This window comes from Mastomys coucha, unplaced genomic scaffold, assembly GCF_008632895.1.
Source record: "Mastomys coucha isolate ucsf_1 unplaced genomic scaffold, UCSF_Mcou_1 pScaffold5, whole genome shotgun sequence".
NCBI classification, from domain to species: domain Eukaryota; kingdom Metazoa; phylum Chordata; class Mammalia; order Rodentia; family Muridae; genus Mastomys; species Mastomys coucha.
The window spans coordinates 66074697-66086331 of record NW_022196911.1 but is presented as its reverse complement, the minus strand read 5'-3'; the positions used below and the strand labels follow the sequence as shown (position 1 = coordinate 66086331).

Here is an 11635-nt window from a genome sequence, read left to right as displayed (position 1 = left end):
ATGTGTAAATCCGTGGTCCATGCTCCCACTGACTGTAAAGGGCAAGGAAGCTAGTCTTGCAGTGGCAGTGTTGACTGCAGATGCAGAGTTGAAAAAGAGGGACATGGGAGGCTTCTGTGACAACTCCTAGTTGCCTCCCCACCTCCACCCCCCACCTCACCCTCCAACTCTCCCACCCAGCCCAAAAGTAACAGCCTAGACAGTAAACCATCGAAGAAAACTCTTAAAAGTTGTGCCGGGTGGTGGAGGCGCATGCCTTTAATCCCAGCACTTGGGAGGCAGAGGCAGATGGATTTCTGAGTTCAAGGCCAGCCTGGTCTACAGAGTGAGTTCCAAGACAGCCAGGGCTATACAGAAAAACCCGTCTCAAAAGAAGGAGAAGAAGGAGAAGGAGAAGAAGAAGAAGAAGAAGAAGAAGGAGAAGGAGAAGGAGAAGGAGAAGGAGAAGGAGAAGGAGAAGAAGAGGAGGAGGAGGAGGAGGAGGAAGAAGAAGAAGAAGAAGGAGAAGAGTCTCACTGTGTGTGCTATATTTTTTTCCAAATCTCTTTCACTATAGCTAAACAGAGAACATTCAGATTGCTGTCTGTTTCCACAGTCAGTCCATCACAATACCCTGTCATAGTTTCTGCAAGTTCCAGTGTGTGTTCATTCAAGACCATGTAAACAGTGGAAATAACCCATTATGGTTACAAAAATAGTTTTAGTCTTATGACCCAGCTCACACTTTAAGAACCAATGTCCTCAGGAAAGAAGCTCAAGAGCCTGTGTAGGATATCACTTGTAGTGTCATTTGCTGTGAGAAAGTGGAGTCAACATACCCGTCCATCAACAAAGGACTTTCAGCTCCATAGGAGCCACACAAATGTTACTTTTCTGTCGCTTAGCATGTGTTATCACATGATGCTCAGTAAGTTTTTGTGGAAGTGGGGAAGAAAGGCAATAAGGAACAACTTGAAAATTGCCATTTTAATTTAACTCTTACCTTTCCACCAAACAGGAAGAAAACAGCAGAGGCCTGCATGTCTTAGAGAGCTGTGCTTGGTACAGGCATGTGTGGTCACCTATACATGTTCATGTGGAGGCCAGAGGCCAATGTCAGGTGTCTTCTGGCATATTCCATCTTAGTTTCTGAGGCAGGGTCTTTCCCTGTACTGGGGCTTGTTGACTTGGTGGGGCTGGCCAGTGAGCTCTGGGGATCACCTGTCTCTGCCCTTTAGTTAGGATCACAGAATTTTGAATGGGTTCTAAGGATACAAACTCAATTCTTCCTTCTTACACTTAACCCGCTGAACCATCGACTTAGTTCCATACCTACACACATACACACCCCTAGACACACCTACACACATACACACCCCTACACACACCTATACACATACACATCCCTACACACATACATACATACATACCCATCTCTTGGAGACAGATGCTAGCTAGGTAATTCAGGCCAACATCAAACGCACTCTAGCCCCACACTGCTCTCAAACTTTCAATTTCCCTGCCTCAATCTTCCAAGTATTTGGATTGCATATGTAGGTCACCACACCTGTCTGGGGATTTATTTATTTATTTATTCTAAAATGAAGATTTCCCCCACCCCCACCCCCATATCTTGACCTGAAGCTACAGTTTTAAACCATAGGTTGCAAACACTGCCACCTATAGGTGAATCAAGATCTCAACGCACTATGGACACAGGGATCTTTACTGTTTAAAAAAAAATTATACAATGAGAACCCGTCTCAAGCAAGCAAACAGAAATCTTTTGTAGAAAAATATGTAAATGAAACATAAATTAATTTCATGTTAGACTTGGTTCCCATTACAAGATATAACATTGGGGCTGGTGAGATGGCTCAGCGAACAAGAGCACTGACGGCTCTTCTGAAGGTCGTGAGTTCAAACCCAGCAACCACATGGTGGCTTACAACCATCTGTAATGAGATCTGATGCCCTCTTCTGGTGGTCCAAAGACAGCTACAGTGTACTCATTTATAATAATAAATAAATCTTTAAAACAAAACAAGATATAACATTAAGTGTGCTGGCTAGCATCCTATCAACTTGATACAAGCTAGAGTCATCAGAGAGAAGGGAGCCTCGGTTGAGACCCACAGTAGAACTGACTCCCACAGTTGCCACTGACTTCCATGGCACATATTCCATGCTTCAAGAATCCCTTTCCTCATAAAATCCCAATAACAAACTGGAGTATGAGTTCACCAATGGTCACCTCGGGAAACCAATAAGTTGGGGTTTTGTTGTTGTTTTGTTTTTAGATTTATTTATTTTATGTTTATGAATGTTTGCCAGCATGCATTTATGCACACTATGTCTGTGTCTTGTTCCCAAAGATGTCAGAAGAGGGTCCTGGGTTCCCTGGAACTGTAGTTACAGTTGATTGTAAGCTACCCACATCGATGCTAAGAATCAAAACCTGACCCTCTCTGTAGGAGCAGAAAATGCTTTAACCTGCTGAGCTGTCTCTCCAGCTCCTGGAAACAATGAGTTGATTGAGCTTGCTTGCCTACAGGTTGTGAGTGAGGGCTTAGTGGCTGCAGCAGTGGAAAATACTCACCCAGCATGGCCGACAGTTTCTCCACACACACGGATGAAGTTCCTCTTCGTTTAACTTCCCTCCACCCACAGCCTATAGGCTCCACCCAAGATGCAGAGGCCAAGAGCGTGTAGAAATTGAGCCAAACGGGGATGCTTCATAAAATTACCAGAAAGCAAGGAAGTCCCCTTATCCTTTAGACAAAGGGGTTTTAGGAGAGTTTACAGAGCAAACATCCATCCCCAAGGAGTGCGCCATTTCCAAGAGACATCCCTCAGAGAGAGGATCTTCCCCACCCCTCCTGCGAGTCACAGGTGTCTTATCCTAACCTCGAGGAAAAGTCAATAGAAACTAAAGAATAATGAACAAGATAAGTTGTAACTAGCCCATGTTGTAAACTGTAACTTTGTAAGTTGTAAAACTCCGTTCTGAAATGGTATAAAAGCTTAGAGCCTTGTTTCCTCGGGTTGTTCTGGCCTCCATTACAGAGTTGACCCTGGTATATGAGTTTCAATTAATAAATTAACCTCCTGCTTTTGCAGCGGTCTCCTTCTTGGTTCTTTGAGAGTGGGGTTACCCATGCTGGTTATTACAAGCAATCACAACAGAACTTTGTAGACCGGGTTAGGAACAGCAGGACTCTCAGGTGGGGATATAGGGGCACAACAACCAACAAACCCAGATCCTCAAAGTCTCTTGCAAACTGTCACTGCTGATCTAAGAAACACGGTGGCCATTTTGCTCAGAGAATAGCTTTCTCCAACAAGCACCCCTCCCCCAATACACACACTGTCTTGACTCAACTGCTATAATGGGGCTGAACCTTGAAACTGTACCAAAATAAATCCTTTTTTTTTTTCATATAAAAAGGAAGGAAGGAAGGAAGAAACAAACAAACAAACAAAGAGAAACCAGCAGCAGCAGGCCTGGAGCGATGACCCAGCGGTTAAGAGCACCTACTGCTCTTCCAGAGGACTCAGGTTCTTTTCCCAGTGCGTATGTCAAGCGGCTCAGGGAACATGTCTGGTCTCTGAAGACCCTGCACTCAGGAACACACATTCCTAGGCGCACACGAATACACAAAGGTGAAGAGAAAATAACAGATGCAGGCAAGGGCGCTGAGACAAAGGAATCTTACACACTACTGGTCCAGCCCCTGAAGACAGTATGAACAATCTGCGGAACACTGTAAATGGATGGACCACAGGCTCCTGGGTACTTACCCAAAGCACTCTTAAGCTAACATATTGCAGAGACACTCACAGGCATGCCCATGTCTATTGCAACAGAACTGACAATATCTTAGTTATGAAAGCAACTCAGGTGACTCTGAACAGAGGAATGGATAGAAAAGTGGGATATGCATGTGTGTTGTGTGTATATATTTAATCAGTCTCAGAAAGACAAATATCACATATTTTTATGAATCCTGCATTTTATACAGATATATTACGACATGAAAGTAGAATGATAAGTGCATAAAGAACAGACAGGTCTAATGAGAAGCGAGAAAAGGGAAGAAGTATGGGGAGAGTATGCTCAGAGTACACTACTTATTTGTTTGAAAGGGAGGGTGATTTCCTTACGGCGCTATCGCTACGCTGGCAGGTGTTTCTGTGGACGCTAGAGGGCAGCCTCCACCCACTCAGCTCTACGCAACCGGAGCTCACAGGACCGGGTCCACACCAAACCACTACCCTCGTCTTGGGAGAGCTCCCTGGAAGTGGAGGTCTACAGGGTATTGGGGTCTGAGGTTGGGCGCTTCAAAGTGATGTGCAATGTCATTCCCCCCGGTGGAGCTCTGTCAGGTACCTGTGCACCAAGATCTGCTGCTCTCTTTGGTCCATGAATAGCTGAGGCCTGCTGAGAAGTGTAAACCACACAGATGAGCTATAGGAAGGACTCTGTCTGTTTCAGAGGTAAACTAGAGCCAACTTACAGCCCTGTCAGAGCTGATTTTGCACAATGCTTCCAACTTGCATTGAAATTAGCTGTGGTGGGAAATGATGGTGCACCCTCTCTCCTGCCTATTAGTCCTGGTTTTTTTTGTTTGTTTGTTTGTTGTTGTTGTCGTTGTTGTTGTTGTTTTGAGACAGGGTTTCTCTGTGTAGTCCTGGCTGTGCTGGAACTCACTCTGTAGACCAGGCTGGCCTCGAACTCAGAAATCCACCTGCCTCTGCCTCCCAAGTGCTGGGATTAAAGGCATGCGCCACCACCGCCCGGCCAGTCCTGGTTATTTTTAATTATTGCCTCTGGCTGATATTTCATGGTTGCAGTGACAACTGTCTACCACTCTGTGTTTGTGTTTTAGTGACAGCAGGTCTCAGGCATGTCCCTAATACTCTAAACCAAGAAACTTTGGAGGGGGTAGAGAGATGGATGACTTAGCAGTTAAGAGACAAGTGTAAGTAGAGAACTGGCTGCTCTTTCAAAGATGTGGGGTTCAGGGTTCAGTTCCCAACACCTACATGATGGCTAACAACCACATGCAACTCCAGTTCCAAGACGTCCAATACTCTCTTCTGGACTCCACAAGTACTTCATTATGTACATACATACACACACAATCTTGGACACTGCATGGACACACACAAGCACTGCACGCGACATGCACACACACACACACACACACACACACACATTCAAAAGATAGCACCTTGTTGTGAAAGAGAAAGAATCTGAAGCAGCAGAGCAGACGGAGGATAGAGGGAATCCTGATGCAAAGCCACACCCTGAGAGCAAGGTGTGATGGTGCACTTGGGGAAAAGTGAACCAAGCTGGGAATGAAAGTGATACGAAGTCATGCTGAGACCATAAGGAAATACGGCTTAGAAAAACACATAACAGAAAGGCATATGGAGACATCTGCAAAGACGTACTTTATTTGCTTAAAATGTTAGGGAAGGGAGAAAACAGGTGTTGACATACCTTCGAAGATTATGCAGAATTTCTCTGGGCAGTTAACGGCTTTCAGACTGAAAGGCCTACATTATTTCTTGAGAGTGGGTCTGAAGTTAACTCGTGACTTGTCTTTGGCAGGACTCTCCTTGCATAGAATTATGACTGCTAGCCACAGCGATAGTGGGACGTTTGACACCAGGGTGAGTTGAAGGGGAAGGAGACCAAATGAGGGAAATGGAGAAATCTCCCTGAAACAACCAAGTGACAGGTAGAGGGATCAACAGACTAGGACAGAGGACATACGTATGGCAAATATAAGATGAAGACTATTTCGTCAACCAGAATTCCTCTCAGGCAACATGCACACAGATTCTTTTAGAAACATGAGGCCTTCATTCTCTTCCAAGCATGTAAGGTCCAACAAAAAATTGTCGCTAATGTTCAAGTGAATGAGTTGAGCTTGAATAAAGGGCCTTCTCTTTTACTAAGAAGTGATGGTTTAAGGAGAAGAGAACAGAGCCCAGTGGTGATTGCCTATCATGCCCAAAGCCCTAAGTTGGATCTCCAGCACGCATGAACTGGGTATGGCAGTGCACAACTGTAATCCCAGCACTCTGGGGGGAAGAGGATCAGATGTTCAAGGTCATCCTCTGCTACAAATGGAGCTCATAGTCTGGGATATCTGAGACATGTCTAAAAGAGAGAAAGAAGAAAGAGACAAAGGAAGGAAAAAAGTAATAACGTGCTGAACTTGGGTAGAAGGATTTGGTTATCAAAAACAAAAACCAAAACAACAATAACAGCCCAAACTGACAGAGCCCTAAAAAGGGCCAGGCATGGTGGTCCACATCTTTAATCCTACCACAGAGAGGCAGAGGTAAGTGAATCTCCAATTTCAAGATCAGCCTGGTCTACATAATAAGCGTTAGGCCAGCCAGGGGTACACAGAGACTCTGTCTCAAACAGAATAAAGCAAACCCTGCACCACCGGTTTCAACACGAAGGGACTTCTGAGAATTCCGTCTAACAGGAGGGACAGTGAGAACCTTCACCCTCCAGAGCATGCTCACCTGCAGGGACAGTGTGAACCTTTACCCTCCACAGCATGCTCACCTGCAGTGAGGTCCTTAGTGCTCTCGAGTGTTTTGTGCAAGCTTCCTTTGGGGAGTCTGAGGAGTGCTGATGTCCTTTTCAGATAGGGTTTCACTTGGCTTTTTAACTTTTATTGTAATTATTCAATCACGTTATAAATGGGGTTTATAAGGTGCTGGTTCTATATGAGGATGGGAAGGGATGAATTTGGAAGTAAAATACAGCAACACAGAAACCAGAAGTTAAAGCGGTGGGCGATGCTCTGATGTCATGTGAGAAAGACGGTGTGAACACAGCTCACTTTGAGCCTGAGCGAACACCAGTAAGGGGTGAAGCCACGCCCCAGGGCAGCCAGGGAACCTCCCCTGCCAGACACTGACCCAGTGGAGCTACCTGCAGAGCTGGGAAATGGAATGATCAGCCTTTTCTCAAGGCAGGTGTATAAACCTGAGAACTGCTGTCAGGGTACAGAACAAGCCTGCTCTGCAGGACTGGGCTGTGGCAAGTTACATCTGCAAAGAATGGTTTAAATTCTTTATATTAAAATCTAGGTGGTGACTGGGAAGGGAAAACAAGAAGGGGTGCAAAGTCTTTAAAATTAGGCAGCTATGAATCAGCCTGTACACAGTACAGTGGCTAATACAACAGTGGCCAATAGTCTTAGCTCTAGACTTATACCATCACAGGTAAATCACCTAATACTCCCTGCCCCGCCAAACTCATTCATCTTTAAGTTGGCTCCAGAACACTTTATTGAGGAAAATATCGAAACTCTGTAATTTACTAAAAGTCACTCAGCTGAACACGTAACACCTTGGACCCTATGATATGTAAGCTGTACCTAAATAAAGCTAGTTTTAAAAGGTGTGCCCACACCATAGACATATCATGAGAAATAAATGTAAGCTGACGGGACACTGCCTGGGACATAGTTAATAATAAATAGTAATGATCAGAAGCCTGGTGTGCAGACAAGTGTTAGTAATCCCAACTACTTAGGGAGCTGAAGCAGGAGGATCAAAAATCTGAGGTCTGTCTGGGCTACACAGTGAGTAAAAGATCAGCCTGGACAACTCATCAAGATTCTTTCAGTCTCTTAAGTAGGGGATTGCGGGGGGGGGTGGGGGGGGGAGTAGGGCTAGGGCCATAGTTTAGTGGTAGAATGCTTGCCTAGCCCACAGACTTGTTAAACACAAGTGCTGAAAAGATCATTGATTAGTCTATTAGATCATTGATTAGTCTATTTTCTCAAGGCTGGCTGAGACCTCACTCTGCAGATGAGAGAACCAGACAGGAGGAACTGAAGGGCCTTCCTGAACGGATAGCTCTCAGACTAGAGCCCAAGCTCCCAGGTTCTCTTTAGTGCCATTGCTGTTCCCACTACCTACCCCAAATATGGAAACATGAGAAATGGAGGACACAGAAGACATGTAGAGATGTTGAAAAAAGAATTCTACGACCATCTGACAAGCCAAAAAGGCTGTCACATACCATCTATTACCCAGAGCCCCCAGCTGGGTGGTCATGAGAGCTCAATGTTGGAAGGACCGGGCCTGGTTAGCTGGGTTATCCAGCTCACCACCATGGCCAGCAGTCTGGCAGGGAAAGGCCACAGGATCCTGCTCACTACTTCCTGACAGGATGAGTACAACAGCAGGAGCTGGGACCAAGGGCATGCGGCAGGCGCCTGGGCCGTCTGCACACAGCACTGAAGAGAGGTAGCTGCTAACAAGCCCCTTCTGCCCATGCTCAGTACCCGGCTTCTGCTCTTTCTCCATCCTCCTCTGGGTTTTCAGGCTTTTGGTTCCAATCCTGTAAACTTTTTCCTTTTCAAAGAAACCTCTTTAGATAAATATGGAACCTATCAGGAGGTGTGAAAAAATGCAAGTTTCCTGCTTTTTATTAATGTTGTCATGTTCATTATGGCTGGGAGATTCTGAAGCTTAAAAAAAGAAACAGACGGAAAAGTTAACTAAAGTAGTCCAAAGCTACGCAGTGGACAGGATAGGTTATAACTTTCTAACGTTTAAGAGAGACAACTCTCTGGTTCTTAGGAATGGTGAATCCTGTCCCCACTTTTCATAAAGAACAACAACAATTTAGGCTAGACATGTGTACAGACCCCTGTGGAGACAGAAAGGAAGGAAGGAAAGGCCAAAGGAGGCTTAAGGCCTCAAACAACTTTTATGATTTAATTTAGTACACTGAAACTTCTCAATAAATAGTTCACAAAACTGCTTCATCACTTTCAGCTGACAGCTGACACACACTCAGTGGATGGGCAGGGGAGGCCCTGGCCCTTCATCTGACCCTACAGCCTGGGTACAGAGCAATGGAGAAGTCTGCCTCCGGCCTTCCCACTCCACCTTCCTGGCTTGCAGATCACTCGCTACAGTGAACGCTCTGGTGCCGGAGGAGGTGGGAGCTCCGACTAAAGGTCTTCTGGCACTCTTGACACTCGTATGGCTTTTCCCCAGTGTGAGTTCTCTGGTGGATAGTGAGCTGGGAGTGCTGGCTGAACGTTTTCTCGCACTCGCTACACTCGTAAGGCTTCTCTCCGATATGAGTCTTCTGGTGAAGCAGCAGCTCAGAACTATCCCAGAAGGTTCTTGCACACTCATTACACTGATGGGGTTTCTCACCAGTGTGTATTCTCTGGTGGACAATCAGATGAGAGGTCCGCCTGAAAGCCTTCCCACACTCAAAGCATTCGTAGGGTTTCTCCCCAGTGTGGATCCTCTCGTGTCTCAGGAGCTCAGAGTTACCCCTGAAGGCCTTCCCACATTCTTTGCACACATAGGGCTTCTCCCCGGTATGAATTCTGATATGTCTAATAATCTCTGAGTTCTGGCCAAAAGTTTTCCCACATTCACTGCATTCATAGGGCTTGTCCCCTGTGTGGATTCTTTGATGGCGGATAAGCTCTGAACTCTGACCAAAGCCTTTCCCACATTCGTTACACAGATAGGGCTTTTCTCCTGTGTGGATTTTCTGATGTCTGATGAGGCCAGAGCTGTGCTTGAAGGCTTTGCCACACTCACTACACTCATGGTATCTTTCTTCTGTGTGAATTCTCTGATGCTGGATGAGCTGAGAGCTAACCCGAAAGGTCTTCCCACACTCGTTACACTCATATGGTTTCTCTCCGGTGTGGATTCTCTGGTGCAGAATAAGGGCTGAGTTCTGACTAAAGGCTTTACCACACTCTTCACATTTATAAGGTCTTTCTCCAGTATGGATTCTGTGATGGTGGATCAGATGTGAGCTCTGAATGAAGGCCTTGCCACACTCAGTACAAGCAAAGGGCTTCTCTCCGGCATGAATTCTCTGGTGCCTTCGAAGGCTGGAGTTGGTCCCGAAGGTCTTTCCACACTCTTTGCATTCAAAGGGTTTTTCTCCACTATGGACTCTCATGTGCTGGATGAGATGTGAGTTCTGATTAAAAGCTTTCCCACACTCTTTACATGTGTGAGGCTTCTCTCCCACAGGAGTCCCCTGTACTTTAGTAAGCGCTAGACTCTCCATGACGCTGTGGCCAGAGGCAGCACAGGTGCTGGCCCTCTCAGTGGTAGCACCTCCACGACACATTGGTACACTCGGGTGGGCACTGAAGCCTCTCAGACTCTCACTGTTTTTCTGGTCTTTCTCACCTAAGGACGACTTCCTGAAGATAATTAACCCTGATGCAAAGTCTCTCTCCTGAGGATACATGTGTTCTATAATCTCTTTCGAGGACTCTCTCAAATGTCCCTCTAATATGTCTTCCTCACTTGCGGATGAAAACTCATGCCCTTGGCAAGCCTCCTGTGCCAGTCGTCCCGATGTTGGCCCATGTGGCTCACAGTCCTCAGAAGCTTCTTCCTTGGGAAGCGCCTCCTTTTTCTCAGTCCCCATATCACAACCTGAAATGAGAGACGGTGCTCATATGAGGTGGCTTTGTGTCCTAGCTAAATGACATTGCAGGTGGGAACACAGGGCCTGGTAAGACTCAAAGACAGCCCCACTGTCTGTGTGGTGGACACGCCAGAGAACCAATACTAACTTAAAGGAGTAAGAAAAACCCATCAGAGGCAGGACATCTGACAGCAACAGGAAGGATGCGGTGCAGAGACACTGGCAGGAGTTGTGTGGCACTGACAGGGTTACAGGAGAACTCAAAGTGATAAAGAAAGCACTGTGGGGCATTAATGGCCATATTAACAAAGGGCATATGACAAGGGTTAGAAAGAAACAAAGTGGTAAGTTAACGGAGATAACTTTTGAGTGTAAGATGAAAGAGCCACACAGTGTCTAGCAAGAGGATGTATCCTTACCCGTATTACCCAACAGAGCAGTGCACAGTGTGGAGGGGTCCTACTCAAAGAGTTGACATGACAGCCTATAATCAGCACAAGAGGGACTTCGGAGCCCCTTACCTTTGGGTGAAGTGAGGTAAGTCTGCTCAACTGCACTAGTGTTCTGACTACCCAAAGAGCCATAGGATTATCTCTACGTTGTTTGCCACTGAGCAAAGGTCAGGCTCAATTCCTTGTCATTCGGAACTCACTTCTGTGGCAGGGATAGTAAAATTCCCAGGACTATTATATTAGTTAGAAGTAGGCTTGAAGCTGGGCGGTGGTGGCGCACGCCTTTAATCCCAGTACTTGGGAGGCAGAGGCAGGCAGATTTCTGAGTTCTAGGCCAGCCTGGTCTACAGGGTGAGTTCCAGGGCTACACAGAGAAACCCTGTCTCAAAAAAAGAAAAAAAAAAGTAGGCTTGACTTCATATAATAATGTATGTATACTTTTTTCTTTAGAGTCTCACTATGTCCAATAGAGGCTCAAACTCAGGATTTTTCTACTTCTGCCTCAGGATTATAGACACTATGCCTGAATATAATTTATTTTTTGAAACAGCATTGGGATTAAATGCAAGTGTTATCGTACGCTGTTTATTTCTTATTTTATCTGAGACAGGCTCCCAAGTTTCCAACGCTGGCCTCCCACTCACAATGCTGCTGCTTCAGCCACCAGAGTACATGGATTACAGACTCAGTACCATGCCTGGCTCACCATGGATCACAGACTCAGTACCATGCCTGGCTC

The 11635-nt window shown here is 45.9% G+C and overlaps 1 protein-coding gene across 1 annotated transcript in view; it reads right to left on the bottom strand.

The window, feature by feature from the left end:
* Window positions 1-5411: 5411 nt before the first annotated feature.
* Zfp3 (ZFP3 zinc finger protein) overlaps window positions 5412-11635 on the bottom strand; it is a 9787-nt gene continuing 3563 nt past the window's right edge. Inside the window, exon 2 of the mRNA XM_031353208.1 lies at window positions 5412-10452. Coding sequence (XP_031209068.1) covers window positions 8933-10444 — 1512 coding nt within the window. The 5' untranslated portion in view covers window positions 10445-10452 and the 3' untranslated portion in view covers window positions 5412-8932. The remainder of the gene's footprint in view (window positions 10453-11635) is intronic.